This window comes from Chiloscyllium plagiosum, chromosome 17 (genome assembly GCF_004010195.1).
Source record: "Chiloscyllium plagiosum isolate BGI_BamShark_2017 chromosome 17, ASM401019v2, whole genome shotgun sequence".
In the NCBI taxonomy this organism is placed as follows: domain Eukaryota; kingdom Metazoa; phylum Chordata; class Chondrichthyes; order Orectolobiformes; family Hemiscylliidae; genus Chiloscyllium; species Chiloscyllium plagiosum.
The window spans coordinates 55,200,014-55,219,770 of record NC_057726.1 but is presented as its reverse complement, the minus strand read 5'-3'; the positions used below and the strand labels follow the sequence as shown (position 1 = coordinate 55,219,770).

At 41.5% G+C, this 19,757-nt stretch overlaps 1 protein-coding gene across 3 annotated transcripts in view; it reads left to right on the top strand.

The window, feature by feature from the left end:
- The window catches only part of cpne2 (copine II), a 272,940-nt gene that overhangs the window by 245,032 nt on the left and 8,151 nt on the right, over positions 1–19,757 (top strand). For 2 of the 3 annotated variants that reach the window (XM_043707142.1, XM_043707143.1), the window contains exon 15: positions 7,727–7,963. The exons of the other annotated variant lie outside the window; for it this stretch is intronic. In XM_043707142.1, coding sequence (XP_043563077.1) covers positions 7,727–7,963 — 237 coding nt within the window. The remainder of the gene's footprint in view (positions 1–7,726; positions 7,964–19,757) is intronic. 3 annotated transcript variants of the gene reach the window in all.

The following is a 19,757-nucleotide window of genomic DNA, read 5'->3' as shown; positions in this document are numbered from 1 at the left end:
CCAGAAAAGGTACTGGTAACAGGAATTCATGGTGTGACAAAAAGTGCTCAATTATGTAAAGTGAGGCGAGAGAGTCCATAGAAGAGTGAAAAATTTGTGATAGGAGTACTGGACAAACTCTCAGCTCCAGGAATACAGTTTGTCCTTGAAAATGATATAGCTGACTCACCGGTAGGTGTGGTGCCTACCCTAGTTGAAAAGCCAGTGGAGACACAGGCAACTGAAGAAATGAAGGATGTTTATCAAGGAATTTTCCCAGATTGTGTGGGCACAAGATCACAGAGGCACAGGTTGAAGGAGGAGAGATGAAAAGGCACAGATAAGAAAGCTGACATAGCTTTATCCAAGACTTTTTTTGATCAGATAAGTTGGACAGAGCAGGAGCAAATAGGTAACATGCAAGTATCTTTAGCTCTGCTAAGATGATTGAATTACAGCAGAAAGATGAGAAGTTAAAATAGTTGTAACAAAAGACATTTACAGAGGAGAGTGAATGCATCCCTGTGTGTTATTACTTAACAAATGATGCCTTAGACTGTAAGTAATCTAATCTAATCTAATCTAATCTAATCTAATCTTAATAAGGAACTGGAGACCATCACATATTCAAGCAGATGAGAAATGGGCAGAGGTTCATCAATTTGTTTTGCCAGTAGGGTATAGATTACTTAGATTAGATTAGATTACTTAGATTAGATTAGATTAGTTTAGATTACTTAGAGTGTGGAAACAGGCCCTTCGGCCCAACAAGTCCACACCGACCCTCCGAAACGCAACCCACCCAGACCCATTCTCCTACATTTACCCCTTCACCTAACACTACAGGCAATTTAGCATGGCCAATTCACCTAACCTGTACATTTTTAGACTGTGGGAGGAAACTGGAGCACCCAGAGGAAACCCACGCAGGCACCGGGAGAATGTGCAAACTCCACACAGTCAGTCGCCTGAGGCGGGAATTGAACCCGGGTCTCTGGCACTGTGAGGCAGCAGTGCTAACCACCGTGCTGCCCACAAAAGGAGGTGTATAGAAAGGAGGTATTGTGAGTGGCGCATGACCTACCACTTGGGGGCCATTTAGGAGTGAGGAAAACATAGGCTAAAATACAAAGACATTTTACTGGCCTGGATGTAGTTGAATTTTGCCAGACATGTCATTACATGTCAGCTAATCGGAAACCCACAGGCAGTAATAAAACCAACACCTTTAATACCTATTCCAGCATTTGAGGAAGCTTTCACAAGAGTCTTAACTGATTGCGTAGGTCCCCTACCTCAAACAAAATGTGGGAATAAGTATTTATTAACAATAATGAAAGTGTCAACTAGATTTCCAGAGGCAATCCCATTACGCAACATCACAGCTAAAAGGGTTGTAGAAGAATTACTTAGTTTTTTTACTAGATACTGACTACCAATAGAGATCCAGTCAGACCAAGGATCAAATTTCACATTCAAACTATTCAAGGAGGTTCTGGATTACTTGGGAATGAAGCAATTCTGATATATTGTGTACCATCCAGAATCACAGGGAGCACTTCAGAGATGGCATCAAACACTCAAGACCATGTTGAGGGCTCCTGGTCAGGCTTATTCAGATGATTGGGATAAAGGAGTTCCGTTTGTACTTTTTGCGATCAGAGATGTTCCAAATAAATCGATCAAATTCAGTCCATTTGAATTAATTTTTAGGAATGAAGTAAGAGGACTGTTAAAATTGATTAAGGAGAAATTAATAAGTCAGAATTCAGAGAACACCCACTTGGACTATGTGTCACATTTCAGAGAAGGATTCAATAGAGCTGGAGAGTTGGCTAGACAGCATTTCGAAGTATCACAACATATAATGAAACAGGAAGCAGGTTTTAAAAAATCACAAATTCGCAATTTTGCAACTGGGGATGAGGTATTGGTGTTACTTCCAGTTACAGGTGAGCCTTTAAAAGCAATGTTATCAAATCGAGAGGAAATTGAGTAAGGTGAACTACTTGATAAGGACTCCAGACAGAAAGAAATCTCACAGTGTGTGTCATGTGAATATGCTCAAAAGGTATTTTGATAGGGAAGGAAAGCAAGAGAGAAGGTATTAATGATTACAGCACAGAAGGAAGAACCAGATTCAGAGGATTCTGAATTGGACATTCCTCAAATCAAATTGGACAATAGGAAGTTGTCAAAAATTGGGATAAATTATTGAAATTTGAAGAAAATTGAAATAACTTGAAAGAGTTATTACTATCACATGGGAGAGATGTGGAAATAAACTGGGAATTAAACTAATTGTGCATGATGTAGAGGTAGGAGATGCTGTTCCGGTTAAATGACATCCTTATAGGCATAACCTTTTAAAGTTGGGACAGATTCAGAAGGAGATAGAGCGCATGCTCCACAATGGCATAATCAAAGTGAGTTTCAGTGACTGGAGCTCACCCATAGTCATGGTGCCAAAGCCAGATAGTACCCAATGGTTATGTGTGGACTATCGCAAAGTCAATGCCGTTACAAAGGCTGACGCATATCCAATTTGACGGTTAGAGGACTGTGCCCAAAACGGAGGATAAGCAACTTACATTTCTAAGTTGGACTTGTTCAGAGGCTACTGGTAAGTACCCCTGTCAGAGAGAGCAAAGGCGATTTCAGCTTTCGTAATGCCAAATGGACTATATCAGTTCAAAGTCATACCATTTGGTATGAAAAACACTCCAGCCACATTTCAGAGACTGACTAATAAGGTCATTGCTGGGTTACCCAATTGTGTTGTTTACATTAATGACCTGGTGGTTTTTAGTCACTCATGGAAGGAACATTTATAGTATTTATCGGACTTGTTCGATCGACTTTGGAAGGCAGGCTTGGTGGTAAACCTGGCTAAAAGTGAATTTGCCAAAGCCCAAGTCACCTTCCTGGGCCATGTTATTGGACATGGACAAATGGCCCCATGGGATGTAAAAACAAAAGTAATTGAGGAGTTTCCCACACCGGCAATGAAAAAAGTAGGACTATGGTTCCTGGGATTGACTGGGTTTAACCAAATGTTTGTGCCGAACTTTAGCAGTGTGGCTGCTCCACTCACCGAAATGTTAAAAACGCGCAAGAAATTACAGCGGACAGCAGACTGTCAAAAGGCATTTGACAGCCTAAAAGCTGCGTTAACCACTGCCCCCCAGTATTAGCCACATCGGATTACACAAAGTCTTTCAAGGTGGCTATCAATGCCAGTGATGTGCGTGTCAGTGCAGTGCTCCTGCAGGAGGATGATGAGGGACGAGAAAGACCCATCGAGTATTTTTCCAGGAAGTTGAAAGTTCATCAACAGAAATAATCAGCGGTGGAGAAATAGATATTAAGCTCGATGTTGGCATTACAACGTTTCAGCATTTATATTACCAACAATGCATCTGAGACAATCGTTTCCACTGACCATAACCCATTGAGATTTGTGGAAAAAATTAAGGACAAAAATGCCAGACTGTGTAGATGGAGCTGCTGTTGCAGCCATTCAATTTGACAATTGTACGTGTGGCAGGTCGCGAAAACGTGATTGCCGATGCGTTATCGAGGCTCAAGTGATATACAGAGGCCTTCAGTGGCAGGTGTGCCACGGCCTGAATTCGCATGTGGTTGTACACGTTTGCATGTGTGTAATTAGTATAGTGTATATGTGTGTTTTTGAAGTGTTTCAAAAATGAAGCCATCTTTTGATGTTGATGGTTCATTTTTTTAAGGGGGGAGATGTCACAAAGTTGGTCCCTTTTTTCTAAAAGCTGCTTCTTTTCTCCAGGATACTGTGTCCTTGGTTTTTTTTCAGATGGGTCATAAAACCCTCCTGGTTCTGAGGTGACTAATTTAGTACAGAGATGAAAAAGGATGAAATAGGACAGCTAACGATTCGTATCCATGAACGCCAACTAGCCACGAAACGACACGTGGCTACTAAGGATAGCTACCAGCTATCCTTAGTAGCCACACACACAGATGACAGGTAACATGACTTCGACTGGGACAACACTACTATTATAGGACAAGCCAAACAGAGAACAGCCAGGAAATTCCTAGAGGCATGGCACTCATCCACAGATTCTATCAACAAACACATCGACCTGGACCCAATATACCGACCACTGCAGCGGACAGCTGGAACTGACAATGGCAGGTACAAACCACTATAAATGCTGGAGGAAACATCACAGAAGCGCTTCACAGGAGGCTCCCAAGCACTGAGGATGTCACCGAGACAGGGGACGAAACGTCTGCAACACAAATTCCCAGCTCGGTGAACAGAACCACAGCAATAGACTGAGTTCTGTAGGGGCTCTTTATTCTGTTCTTTGTGTTTCATTTTGTGAATAAATTTTTGTTTGTTTTAAAACGTGGTAGTCAACCTAGCTAACTTACTCCGGGTAATTTTCACTGTACACTTACTGAAACAAAATGCAAAGTTATGGTAAAGGTTGCCTGTTCAAGAACATTTTGAGTGGTCTGAGCCTAATCCGTAACACAGGGTCCACAATTTCTCTGCCTGAGTTGAAGACACCAGCGCTATTTGCACCTTTTCGATGGAGGGTTCTTGTGCCTGCAGTTATATATCCAGACAATCTTTCAGGATGTGACAGTGTCTGTCACCTCACTGAGACCGGGCAGTGATAGCACAACATGCAGTTTATGCTTTTCTCTTGATATGTACTTGATCATGGTCATTTCGCCTTTAAAGATTCTGTCTGAATCACCCAGTCTCAAGGATTTTCCTTTGAAACCCTGACATTATAATTCTCCTGTGTTGTAGACCTCCTTTGACTTGATGGTACTGAAGCTGTCCATGGCAACACCACTTAAAAACTAAGTCTGTGAGGTGATCTGGTCATCTGTGAACTGTCTTTATCGCAGAGTATTGACAGAACTGGAGAAATAATCCCAGACATTGCAAATATATCGCATTAATCTATGAAGAATATTACTTTAGAAGTACCAGTATAAGAGATAGAAAATGAGCTACATTTTTACAGTGTGTTAAATGTAGGGATGACTTGATAAATAAAGCCTTTTTATAGCAGTTGAGTATTTGTGCTCCCCCATTACGTATTCCTGATTCCCATCACTCAAACATTGATAGCTGTGCTTTCAACTCTAAACCCTGAGCTCTGGGTTTTTCTCTATAAATACCTCCACCTTTCTGACTTCATAACCAGAAAGACTCTAGACTCAATCTTATTTTTTGGGCTAAGTACAAGTTGTGTTGAGCTTTTTGGGGGGTTTTCCACCGTGAAGCCTATCAGCTTTTCTCGCTGAATCTTATCAAATTCTTGTCATTACCTACCTACAGCACCCTCAGGTTCAGTTCCAGTCCTGCCTTACCACACACACACCATTTCCAGAACAACTCACCACTTGTTGGATGTCCATTGAAAAGACTAGGATCCTTAGCACTGGTGCCATCCACAATGTACCCAGATGAGCACTGGCATTCAGATGTTTATTGCCATCAGAATCTGAATACGTTGGGAGAAGGGGAAGATGGCACAGCGATTCTCCAGCACATGATGCCCCATCGATCAATGTATGTGCTGCGAGCCTGAAGCAGCATCTGAGAGCAAGCATACAAGATGTAGTTAGATCTCGAGGTGCTGCTAACTCCTTTTCCTCCTCCTCCAACAATATCCTATTCTTTCCCAGCCAAGAATGTTGTGCATACTGTGCATTGGTCAGTGATGTGTGGGTCAGGGAGGTGCAGCACAAACATGGATGCAATACATTAGGATGGCCAAGGATTGCAATGTCGGGCAGCACTGTGGAGAATGTAGGTGGTAGCATAAAGTTCCAAAGAGATACTAATGGACTAGGTGAATGGAGTTCAATGTAAGCAAGTACAAGATTATCCATTTTGGACTGAAAAAGATCGGGGCACTTTCTAGATGGTATGAAGTTAAACACAGTGGATGTCCAAAGAGACTAGGGGATTCAGGTGTATAGATCTTTAAAATATCACAACCAGGTGCAGAAAATATTCAAGAACGCTTAATGGGATGCTGGCATTTATATCTAGAGGACTGCAGTACAAGGATGCAGAAGTTATGCTGCAGTTATACAAACCACTGGTTAGACCCCATGCAGTGCTGTGAGCAGATCTGGGGACTACCCCTCAGGAAAGATGTATTGGCCTTAGAAGGAGCACAGCATAGGTTTGCAAGAATGATACCTGGACTTCAGGGATTAAGTTAGAAAGAACAATTATGCAAATTAGATATGATCTCTCTAGCATTTATAAGGTTAAAGCATGACCTGATCAAAGTCTTCAAGATATTAATGGGAAAAAACAGCGTAGATAAAGATAAACTATTCCCACTGATTAGGAATTCTAGAACGAGGGGGCATAGTCTGAAAATTAGGGCCAAGCCATTCAGGTAAGATGTTAGGAAACACTTAAAGTGTGGTAGATGTTTGGAATTGTCTCCGTGAAGGGAAGTTGATCCAGACTGGTTGTTAGTTTTAAATCTGAGATAGGTTTTTGTGCAGCAAAAGTATCAAGTGATATGGACAAAAGGCAGGCGGAGAGGGAGGCGGTGGTGGGAAGGGATGGGAGGGGAGAGTTTGGTTGTTTGTTTAATATCTCTACCCAAATCCAAATCATGTACTACATTCTTTCAGACACCATTGACAAATAAAACCATATTCACTTCTGTGTCACCACTCAGATGAAGAAGGCAATGTTCATTTGTACAGGCAGTGACTTGTGCAATAATAATCAGTATCCTGAGGACTTGGCACTTGTCAAACATTAATTTGATGGTCATTGTATTGAATGTACAATTTATGTGGCCAATCTTGCTCAATCCATTGATTTATTAATCCTCCTTTATGATCTATGTCAAATATTCTGTATCATTACAGGGTTACATTTTTCTTTCTGTAGATATAAGGAAGAATTATTGCTGTGGGTCTAAGAAAGCGTCATCTCCATTCTGAATAGATAATAATGGTTTTGTAGAAGCTTTTGAAATTGTTTACTGGTGCTGCAGTTTTATTCATAAGCAACATATTTGGTATTTTGCACACAGTATCTTTTATATTTTAAATTAATACAAATGCCAAGCTAATTTCATTTAAATGACCAGGGAATACAGAAAATGAATGCATTCTTTACTGCCAATGAATTCCATTTGCCCATTCCACTGTTGAGTACTTGCACAGCTTCCAGCATGCATCTGATTCACAAAGAATTTCCTCTCAGTTGCAATTTAATATTTAGTCCATTAGAGTCATAGAGATGTATAGCATGGGAACTGACCCTTCAGTATAACTCATCCATGCCGACCAGATATCCTAACTTAATCTCGTCCCATTTGCCAGCACTGGGCCCATATCCCTCCAAACCCTTCCTATTCTTATACCCACCCAGATGCCTTTTAAATGTTGCAATTGTACCAGCCTCCTACCACATCCTCTGGCAGCTCATTCCATACACGCACCACCCTCTGAATGAAAAAATTACCCCTTAGGTCCCTTTTATATCTTTCCCCTCTCACCCTAAACCTATGCCCTCTAGTTCTGGACTCCCCCACCCCAAGGAAAATACCTTGTCTATTTCTCCTACCCATGCCCCTCATGGACATCTTTTTTTCTATAGAAAATTATGTTTAGTAGGTAGAGAAGCATCTCAGTACTATTTGACATAATTATAGTGCACAATGGCAATAGCTATTGCTAAAGGTTTTTCTGTCTTTATTGACAGCAATACTTTATCCTCCTGATCATAACGGACGGTGTTATCAGTGACATGGACGAGACCAGACACGCCATTGTGCAGGCAGCCAAGCTGCCGATGTCCATCATCATTGTAGGAGTTGGCAATGCGGACTTCACTGCCATGGAGTTCCTGGATGGAGACAGTCGAGTTCTGCGGTCATACACTGGGGAAGAAGCCACGCGGGACATTGTGCAATTTGTGCCATTCCGGGAGTTCCGAAACGTAAGTCTACCTGACTAGTCCGTCTGAGAGAAACCATGTCATGTAGTTGCTGGGGAAAAGGGAAAAGTGTCATTGTGAGGTTGTGTGTCTCTGATCCAATCTGAGCTGTGCCTTAGGGAGATTCCAAGCAGAAACCAGACACCTCCTCAAAGAGGGAAACTAAATGAGGTGGGAATTACCCTTGACTACTCAACAACACTGACTTTTGATTTGGTTTATTATTGTCACACATTCCTAGGTACAGTGAAAAGTTTTGGTTCGCATGCAGTACAAATGCATCAGGGTAATAGAATAGAGTGAGGAATACAACGTTACAGCTGCAGAGAAGGTGCACAGAGAACAAGGTCAACATCAAACTTAAAATTTGAGAGGTCCATTCAGAAGTCTGATAACAGCGAAGAAGCTGTTCTTGAATCTGTTCGTATGTGTGTGTTTCAGCTACAAAACCAGATACCTACTGCCCTTCCTATGCCCTGGAGGGACCTGTGAACTGAGAAAACTGTTGCTGGGTGAGGGTATGTAAGATGATGTATAAAATTCTAGGCGGGAATATACTCATTAAAAATAAAGAAACGCAAGTATGTTTACGTGTTGCTTAACAGTGGACCATGTGCTTGCAATAACTATACAATAGTTCTGGGCTTGTTCCCCCGCCCCCAGTCTCAAATGTTTCACTCACCCAGCAACTACCTTTTAAGGGGGTGTTTTCCAGATTTCCACCAACATGATCCCATAATCTCACAGATGAGAGTTCTAGTTTTAGAAGAAAATACTGAAGCAAAGAGGAGAGAAGGTTTGAATAGTTGTCAAGCATTCAAAAGCCAGTGCATTGCATCATCTTTTGCCTGACTCATACAATTCCACACACACTAAGCTCCAGTTGAAGTGGACTGCACTAGGGCCATGCACCAATTGGGAGCAATGTCCTTCAACTGGAAGAAGATGCAATAACTGATGCGTTGCTCACTGACAGGAGGCCTTATCCAAAATGGTATTGGCACATGTCCTTTAGGTCTCCCTGTACCCCACACAAATCCAAAGGTGAAAGGCAGTTCTAAGTTTGCCTCTTACAGGGAATGACTGTGTGTTGCACAGTTACATACGGATGAAGGGCTAATCCTACTCTTTGAATTACCCTCCTGTGTAAAACTGCTCTGGGTACCACTCCCTGTCACAGCCTATAAATGGGTCAATAGTTAGGTCACAACTCACCCAAGAACAGAAGCTCTACTAAAAGTTCATTAATATTAGGCAACATATACTATATTTAACATGCATCTGCATGAGTAGGTGGGGAGCAGAGGGATACAAATGCTTAGGAATTGACTGACAGGTTTAGACAGTACATTTGGATCGGCTCAGGCTTGGAGGGCCGAAGGGCCTGTTCCTGGGCTTTAAAGTTTCTTTGTTCTTTATTCAGATAGAGGAACATTGGAACAGGACTAAATCCCCTGAACTTGATCTCTGATTCAGTGCGATCATAGCTGTTCTGCAACCTAACTGCAATATTGTTAACCCTGAACTAATAAAAATATATCAGTCTAAGTTTTAAATTAAACAATTAATATGGCATCAATAGCACTATAGTTCTAAACTTACACAGTCATCTGTATGTTGAAGTATTTTCTAATTTCACTCCTGTAAGGTCTAGCTCTAATTTTAGACAATGCCTCCTCGTCCAGTATTTCTCAACCAGCTGAAATAGTGTCTACCTACCCCAAATCCCCTGAATAATGCATAACCTTCAATCAGATCACTGCTAAAGCTGACAAATTCCAAAAAAATTACCCTCATTTGTGTTATCTCGCCTTGTGTTATCTTTGGTGTCGAGGTACCATTCTAGTTAATCCACGCTCCATTCACACCCAGGGCCCGGAATGTGTAACTAAGATGTTACACACAGTGCTACCCACAGTGCTCCGGGTGAGGTCTAGGTAGTGCTTTGTATTCACCAGTTTCCTCATTTCCCCTCCCCCCAGCCTGTCTCAGTCAAATCCATCAAATTCAGCACCGCCTCCCTAACCTGCAATCTTCTTCCCGACCTCTCCGCCCCCACCCCAATCTGTCCTATCACCCTCACCTTGACCTTTTTCCACCTATCACATTTCCGACGCCCCTCCCCCAAGTCCCTCCTCCCTATCTTTTATCTTAGCCTGCTGGACAAACTTTCCTCATTCCTGAAGAAGGGCTAATGCCCGAAACGTCGATTCTCCTGTTCCCTGGATGCAGCCTGACCTGCTGCGCTTCTCCAGCAACACATTTCCATCTTTGTATAACTTAAGCATGACTTCTACCCCTTAATGTTCTCATCCTCTCGATAGAAAGACCAGGATTCCTGTACCTGCTGTGACATATTAATGATCTAACTGCTGGCCTCCTCTGTCTCGTTTTGACTTCCTATTTCTGACTTCCCACCATTTAGAAGACTCCATGCTTTGTCCTTTCTCGGTCCATTGTAGATGACCTCACATTTACTCTCACCAAGATCCATTTGCCACAGTTTTGTCCATTCGCTTCACCTCTTTGTAATGTTACACTTACTGCACAACTTTGTGTCATCAGCAAATTTAGATACATGGCTTTTATCCCATCACCTAAGCTGATAATATATATGCTGAGTTGATGCCCAAGTTATTTTCTTACATGCCAATTGGCGTATTTGCCTATTCTACTCCCACCAACTCTCTGTCCCTGGCACGCAGCCAATTTCCTCACCAGATTAATAGTTTACCTTTCAATTTCATGAGCTTCAACCCTAGCTACCACTCCCTTATCAACTAATTAAGATACTTAGACATTGTCGCGTCCACCACTTTGGTCACCTCTTGTGAAGAATCAATCCGAATTTTCAGGCGTGTATTCTCTTCAGGATGGCTGGCACACTGACTTCATCCTCTATTCTAAACACTAACACAAAGTAAGCAATCTGCATGCTGATCCTTTTCTCATTTTCAGTTACAACATTACCATTACCAATGTCCAAGGTATCCACAGTGCTCTGTCCTGTCCCTGAAGTAATTGTGGAATTAGTTTGTGTGGAATTTGACATTCCTTGCAAATTTCTTTTCATCTTCCTACTTTGTATTGTCACCTTTTGGAGCTTCTCTCTCTCCCTCTTCTCATTTACCAGGATCTGTCCTTTGTCTGCATTTTGTACACCAATTTTTTTAGATCTATATTCTTGCTCATCACTTTAGTTGTTCACAGATAGCTTTCTTCATTGAGTGGAGGCCTTGTCCCTTGGGTTATAAACTGTTTCTGTATCACTTTAAATTCCTTTGTGAACTCCTCTCACAGATTATTAACAGATTTGATCAGATTACTGTTGACTGTCTGTCATCCTTCTGAGGTCAGCATCGGCTTCATCCCGAATCTTCGGAGCTGTTCCACATTTGTCACTTTTGAGCATCCCTGTCTCTCAATAGAACTTGAAAATTCTAAAGCATTTACATTTCCTACTTACAAAATAAGGCCCATTTATTATTGCAATGCCTTCTCTAAGCTCTCAACTTTCTCAATCTTGCCTCTTGCCTCTCGTTTGACGGACATAGTAACCAAACAGGCAGTTGGTACCTCCGAATGGGTGGGACAAATATCCTGTTGGTCAAAGCAAATTACTGCGGATGCAGGAAATCTGAGACAAGCACAGAGATTGCTGAAGCGACTCAGCAGGTCTGGCAGCATCGGTGGAGAGAGAAAAAGAGTTAATGTCTCAAGTCCAGCGAGACACTTCTTCAGAAATAGTTATGTTGGTAGTGCTTTCGAATGACTAAGTTGAAGAATGTGTGCATGCATTTCAGATTTTACATTTAAATCATCAGAAGTGCTCCACTGCTTAGATCAGGCTGCACACATCTATGGGCGAAACTGCACCAAAGCATAGGTCATCCAGCTCACTAATGCATGTAACTAAAGCAACAGAGTAAATGGGGTGCCTCTCATCTCAAACCTGTTGCCAAAAAATGTAGCATTACCCAAAGAACAGTGAATGTAAAGATTTTACAAATTGCATGATAGAGTGAATGTATATTAAATCAAAGCCGAAAACCTGCATTATTAATTTAATGTTGCCTGCCAGATTCATTTGTGACGAACATAATAATAAGGGGTAATTTCCTGTAATCTCTGACAGTGTGTTGTCCAAGTCCCTATTCTCGCCAATGTAAATGTCAATTTAATTGTTGAATGTCTATTAGGCATCAGCCAGTATAAATGATGGGACTTTGAGCTATTGGCATGATCCCAACTATCCCATTGCTGTAAATATCAAACAACATTTCTGGAAATAAATTATTTGTAAAACAGCAAGTTACATACATTAATTACCCTCAGACTACAGGTTATTTGCACGCTGCTGGCTCTAATTGCATTATTTCTCCCTCAAATAGTTGAGTGCTTGCTGAAACCTTCAAATTTTAATACAGAAGCTTAAATATCCATGTTCTAGTGCATGAATCACAAAAGGCTACTGTGCAGGTACATCATGCAAGCAGGTAAACTAAACCATGTTATTATTTATTGCAAGAAGAATTGAGTATAAAAATAGGCGGGTTATGCTTCAATTGTATAGAATACTGGTGAGATCATATCTGGAGCACTGTGACCTTATTTAAGGAATAATTAAAATAGTTGTAAGACTTACCAAACTAATACCTGGAATAGGAAGTTTGTTTTATGAGGAACGGTTGCACTAGGTAGGCTTGTATTCTAGGTGCTACTTTCTCCCCACCCCCACCCTCCTCGAGCTTATCTCTCCACGCTTCAGGCTCTCTGCCTTTATTCCTGATGAAGGGCTTTTGCCCGAAACGTCGATTTTACTGCTCCTCGGATGCTGCCTGAACTGCTGTGCTCTTCCAGCACCACTAATCCAGGCTTGTATTCTAGTTGGATGCGACCTATATCAAAGCTGGAGTTCAGAAAAGTAAGAGGCAGCTTGATTTTAATGTGTAAAATCCTGAGCAGTTTCAATATGGGAAGTAGAGGGGGGATGTTTCCTCTTCCAGAAGAATCTACACCTAGGGATCACTATCTGAAAAGATGGGCTCACCCATTTAAAACCAAGTTGAGGTAAAATATTTTCTTTTAGAGGGTCTTGAGACTTTGGAACTCTGACCCTGAAAAGGTGTTGGAAGCAGGGTTTTTGAAGATGTTTAAGACAGAAGTTGGGTAGATTCTTGGTAAGCAGGGATGTGAAAAGTTGACAGAGGTAGGTGCAATGTGGATTTAAGGGTACAATTAGATCTGTCATGGTCATACTAAATAGTAAAGCAGGTTTGAGGGGCCAAATGGCCTATTTCTACTCCTTAGGTTTCGTTTGATATATGTTACAAAGCACTTACACTTCAGCCTACATTTCTGACAGATACGCACCATTAAACAAATTATCCCAAAATGCTGATACATAAAGAATACTCTCTTGGATGAATCCAAAATGTTTTGGCTGCATTGATTACACAGTCTGCCAAATCCCATTACTACTTGTATTCTAATGTACTCACATCCACCAACTAGTTACCAGAGCAGCAGTAGTTACCAGAGAAAAGGCCAAACAATTGCTAAGCATAGAACAGGCTGTACATTTATCATAAGGAAAGATTGTAAAGGACAGGGGGAGATGGAAATGCAATTATTATTGGGAAGGAGCTCTTAGACTTTACAACATGATCTGGATCCCTTGGTCAGAATTATTGATCCATAGCAAGCCGTCTTTTCATTGCCATTATTATTTTACAAGTTCCCGAATATAATGCAAATGAAGAGTCTAGGTTTCCAATGACTGTCTCACCTCTTTAAGACTGCCCTGTTGTTTGAGTGATGTGTACACCACTTCTGTCATTGCTTTTAGTGAGTGCAGCTCACTTTAGCACTCTGAGCTACCTAATCCAAATCATGTAAATGCATTATTAATGTTAAGCCTATTACTTTTAAAGTTCTGAATACCCACTCTACATCTCTACAAGTCTGATCTGATATAACTATAATAACAGGCATAACTTGCAGTCAAATATACGTGCTATCCATTCTCATTACTGTAATTATATTCTGTGAAACGTATTTGTCTGTTCAACTGAGACCAACAGACTTTTCATATAGTCCTGAACTGTCCATTTATTATCCATGTGAAATATTCTGTTAATCAGTTATATTGTAAAATATGATACTTTATATCAAAAGCCTATAACGTATTTTAAAAATTATAGACGTGTTTTATGCACAATTGAATTCCAGAATGTCACATGAAAATATAAATATATGATTAAAATATATAGAAAACTGATTTACATGGCACACTAAACAAAAACAGAGAACTGCGGGCACTGGAAACCAGAATTGATGCTGTCCCATATGAACTGCCCAAGTGCACAGTGAAATTTTGTACAAAGGGAGCAAAATTCTATGCTTAATCATTAATAATTGCAGCCAAGCTTAAATTTAAACTCAGGAAAATTAATTACAATCAAGGTAACGGTCTCTCAATTTTAAAACATGAAAGCATTCTAAATTCAGGTGGCCCTGGGGTAAAATTAAGATCTCATGTTGGTTTTGAACTAGCCAACCAATGGCGTTTGTGCAATTATTTTTTGTTGAAATGACCTGAAACAAGCCAAAGACTAGAAGGAGCACACATCAGTGGGTGGCCCTCTCTAATCAATCCTTCCTCAGTTCAAAAGGCTCAGCACCAATTGGCAGGACCAGATTTCCCAAGAACCAATTTACTTGCCATTGTGTTTTGCTCTGACCTATTGAATTTCAATGATGTATTGGTTCGGCTCAGTGTGTGGAACAGATTTGGGGCCTTGAATTGTGAAAAATAGTTGAGTTGAGCAGATTTTGAAATGTGTTACGAAATGTAGAACATCCATGCATTTGATCCTTCTATAACTTGTTGTACATATATAGAATCATAGAATCCCTGAAGTATGGAAGAAGGCTATTCGGCCCAATGAGTCCACACCGACCCTCCTCAACAGCATCCCACACTAGCCTTGTAACCCAGCATTTCCTATGGCTAACCCACCCAGCCTGCACATCCCTGAACACTATGGGCAATTTAGCATGGCCAATCCACCTATCTCTAGTTAGGCTGTAACTGTAGGAAATGTGAATAGAAGTGATGTTTATGAGCAATCAAATCAGCTGAAAAAGTGGGTGTTATGTGGAATTGTTTGACTCATTGAAGAGTCCTGTGTTAATGAATCACTGATAGAGAAGAAATCATATTTATACTGGAAATAAAATAAAAATTTGTGTCAAAAAAGGAAAGAATATTAGAGTATATAAACAAAATCACAGAAAGGATTTGTCTGCTTGATGTCAATTATGTGTATCCCAATGTCCTTAATACTCAACTATCATTCTAGTTGTGAGTAGGTAGTAAAGTTCGATATCGTCAGTCTGGTTCCACATTACTAGTGTAGCAGCTCCTGTAGCTCAGTTAGTAAATAGATTACAAAGTGGGAAAACTAACATGGCTTGAGTTGACCTGGTGGATCTCTACTTCAATCCAAGTCTAATTAACCGATTAAAGGCAGGAATTAGTGGGGGATATGTTAGACATTCACACCGAAGGGTGAAGGAGAAGATGAGGGAGTCACTCAGGTACGCTCTGCTGTTGGCTTTCCAGTGACTGCTACCAGAAAGCTCAACTCGGAAGAGAACAGCATTAGCTTCGGGGGTGTGGTTCTCCAGGGTCTGGTAGCTGAGCAGGACTCACCGTGCACTGGGAAGGCGAGCAAGGCGGTGAAGGACAGTTCATTCCGGGTAGAACCAAAGCCCGCTAAAGTAAAAAAAGTCAGAGACTTCAGAGGAAGAAAACAAACAGACTTGCATTTATATAGCACCATGCGCAACCTCAGGGTATCCCAGAGCATTTCAAAACTTTTGAAATGTAGTAATTATTGCAAGAGTGAAGTCTACACAGTCCAACAAACGCCACAAACAGCGATGGGATCATGACCAGATCGTTCACATCAGCTGAAAGGTAAATATTGACTGCACTCACGGGGTCTTTGAAATCCACCTGAGAGCGAGCACTTGGGGCCTTGGTTTAACACCTGTCCGAAAGGCAGTGGCTCTGTAGAGCCATTCCCAACAACAAATTGTTGCCCTTGATGGTCGATTATTTACTTTGGAAGAGTGTTGTCAGGAGCAGGTGGGAGGTGCTGATAAAATGTAGGCACAGTTCGATTTGAATGAATTAGCTGGTGAACTGTGCACCAGCAGTGGCACTGCCATGGCTCCCCTTCACTGCCAACTGTGAGAGTGCGGCTGCTGCTCATTAAACACAGGAAATCCTCTGCGCCTTGTACAAACAATGAACCTGGCACCGTCGACCCAGCATCTGTCACTGGAACAGAAATTTCTGGAGAAGCTCAGCAGGTCTGGCAGCATCTATGGAGAGAAAACACTTAATGTTTCGTCTCCAATGACCCTCCTTCAGCATCTTTTCATGGGTCCAGGGTCTCTGTGATTTGGCGTCTTTTTCTTAATGACCCTCAGAGACGGTGGGGCAGTCTAGTGGAGTCTGGGGAGGGTGCATGATGTAGTCTGCTGCCACGTTTACAAAAGCGAGACCCAGCCATCAGGAACTCACTGCATTATGATCTATACCACACAGAGTTGTGTAGAGGTCTTTAAAATCATGAGAGGCATAGACAAGGTAGTTAGCCTTTCCCCATGGTAGGGGAGGCTAAAACTAGAGAGGAAAGCTACAAAAGGGTCCAGAGGGGCAATAGTTTTCAAACAGAAGGTGGTGAGTGTGTGGAAAACTTACACACACATTCAGTCAACCTGTTCTGAACTAGCAAAGCAGCTGCTACCGTCAGGCCATATTGCATCATCTCCTGACACCAGCACAACTGAGTTCCTGCATGAAATCCTGGCTAACTCCCCCCAATACATGTCTCCTACCTATCAACATAGTTAACTGATTGTTGTTTTTTGTTTGTTTTGTTTCTTGAAACAGATATATCAGTGCTAGGGAGGGAATCATCCCTGACACTTAGTGCAGTTCTGGAACTACATAAATTAGAGCTCCTTTCTCACAAAGCAATTTGATCCCCAGTCCTGGAATTGCAACTAAATGTACAATTTTGAACTGTGCATGGCTTCACAGAATTTCTAAGAGGAAATGACTAACTGGTGACGAATTCCAGACAGATTACTGCTGTGAGTTCATGATACTGTGTGAAAACTTTGTGAAATCATTAATGTGAAGGGGAAGAGAATGCACAGGACTTTCAGTATAAATTGCTAGCTGTCCCCCATTGTGACAAATCTCTTATCTGGCTATTCTTCACCTCATGCAGGCCAATGCTTTTAGGTGTAAAAATGGATGAATGCTGGAAATACATGGTGGGTAAGGCAGCATCTATGAAGAGAGGAAGAGAGTTAATGTTTCATGCCTGTGATCTTTCATCTGAACAACTGCAGACTTACTTCTCTTAGAATGGTCTTGCATTAGAACTCTTGTCTATCATGATCTACCTAACCAGTACTGCTTGATTCACCTCATCCTGTTTAACCCTGGTTATGTTCTACACTAGGAGACATCTTCTGGGGATCTGGAGGCAGAGGGAAATCAGTTTAATTAAGATGGTGGCAGACCTGAACACCGCACCTTCCTATTCTTGACCTGATTGAGTTCCGGGCAGAAAATTAGAGAAAATCCCTCAATCTGCACCAATTTTGGCATGACTGAGGGACTGGAGAGAGAGCAGGGGTTGGAAAGTGACAAGTAACCTTTCTCCCCAGCTCCATTCCTGCCTCCCTGTCCCCATGACCACACCCCTAACCCCAACTCCCCAAGTTGGACATTTATTGCAGATTGTGTTAGGAATCAGTGCTTGTTTCTGTGAAAAAGAAACTCATGATTTTTTCATGATTACAGGACTGAAGTTGAAGTTTATTTTTATGTCCTTTGGCTCCACTTATTTGATGTAACCCAATCTCCCACAAACACCATTTACCCTTCCCATCAGCAATCCTGGGAGTCTCAGAAGTTGGTCCTACAGCCGCTGCTGTGGCACTGCCAGGTTCAGAGGCTGGCAGGACTTCCTAATCCAAGTTCCTAATTATTGAAAGCTCACTGGCAATCAACTGCCTGATTACCAGAGGATCCGGCAAGATTTCTCACCTTAGTGGACTGTGGATTTCCCTTTTGGCGACTCTCCTGCTAAGAGACACGGTCTGAACATGAGAAGATCTCAGTCTTCATTTTCCATTCAGTTTCTCCATTTAAAAAAAGAGATGAAATGGAATTTGGAACATGCGTATGAAATGAGCTGCCAGAGGAAGTGGTGGAGGCTGGTACAACTGCAACATTTAAAAGGCATCTGGATGGGTATATGAATAGGAAGGGTTTGGAGGGATATGGGTCGGGGGCTAGATTGGGTTGGGATATCTGGTTGGCATGGACGGGTTGGACCGCAGGGTCTGTTACCGTGCTGTACATCTCTATGACTCTATGATGGGATACCAACTGTGAGGAGCATGAATGAAAAAAATTTCAACCAGTGTCAAACTGGATAAAGGGTTTAATAACTATATTGAAGCAAATTACTTCAGTTTTTGTGTGGGCTCAAACTTGGCTAGTATTAAGACTCAAACCTATTTCAGTGATAATCCTGTCCTCGTTGGGGCCGCATTCTGATGATCCTGGGATTTGAAGCAGCAGAAGAAATTCTAACTGAGTTGGTTTTGAAAAGCAGATGTAAAACCTATAATACTCAATGAAAGAACTCAGGTAAACTGAATACAGAAGATGAACTATCCATTTTAGAGAATCGGAGAATAAAATCCCTCCAGTGTGGAAAAAGGCCATTTGGCCCATAAGGTCCACACTGACTCTCCAAAGAGCAGCCCACCCAGGCCCAACCCCCACATTCCCCATTGCTAAACCACCAAGCCTGCATAATTCTGAATAGTACAGGCAGTTTAGCATGGCCAATCCACCTAACCTGCATATCTTTAGACTATGAGAGGAAACCCACACAGACACAGGGAGAATGTGCAAACTCTATACAGACAGTCACCTGAGGAAGGAATCGAACCTAGGTCCCTGGCACTGTGAGCCATCAGGCTACCCCATTTAGAATAGTTTTATTTTTAAAGAAGAACACCCTACTCTAAAAAAAACAGTTGGCCAAAAGTAAAATTTGGAAATTGTAATCAGCTTGACTTCCAAAGAAATATTTAGTCCTGAATTCCATAAGGGTCAATGTATATGTCACAATCTGAACAATTCATAGTCAAAATTTCTATTCAAGTTAATAAAATTGTGAAAAGGTGTATTTGAACAGCAGCTAATTGTTTTTAACATGAAAAAGGCCTACGGTGTAATGCAGAGGCTTAAGGAAATAAATGGAAACCAGGTGAAAGCAGATACCAGGAGTAGCTAAAAATAATTTATGGATTTGAAAGAGGATCTGAAAAGAGATGGAAAATCAGAGGAATTTTAAGGGAGGACATTCCAGAGCATAGATCCAAGATGGCTCAATGCACAGCTAGGAAACGTTCAGGGTAACAGATAAAGGAATTTAACAACAGGAGTTTCAGATCTAGGCATTGAGATCCAATGTCAGTCAGTAAGGATGGAAATGAGGCTAAGCTCAAGACATCTTGTTGACCAGCACAAGAAGATGATCAGACAAGGGCTTGACAGCAGTCAAGAATATAACAAATTCAGAAGTCACATGACACTAGATTATAGTCCAACAGGTTTATTTGCAATCACAAGCTTTTGGAGCGCTGCCCCTTCGCCGGGTGAGGTCGGTTGAACGATGTGGTCAGATAA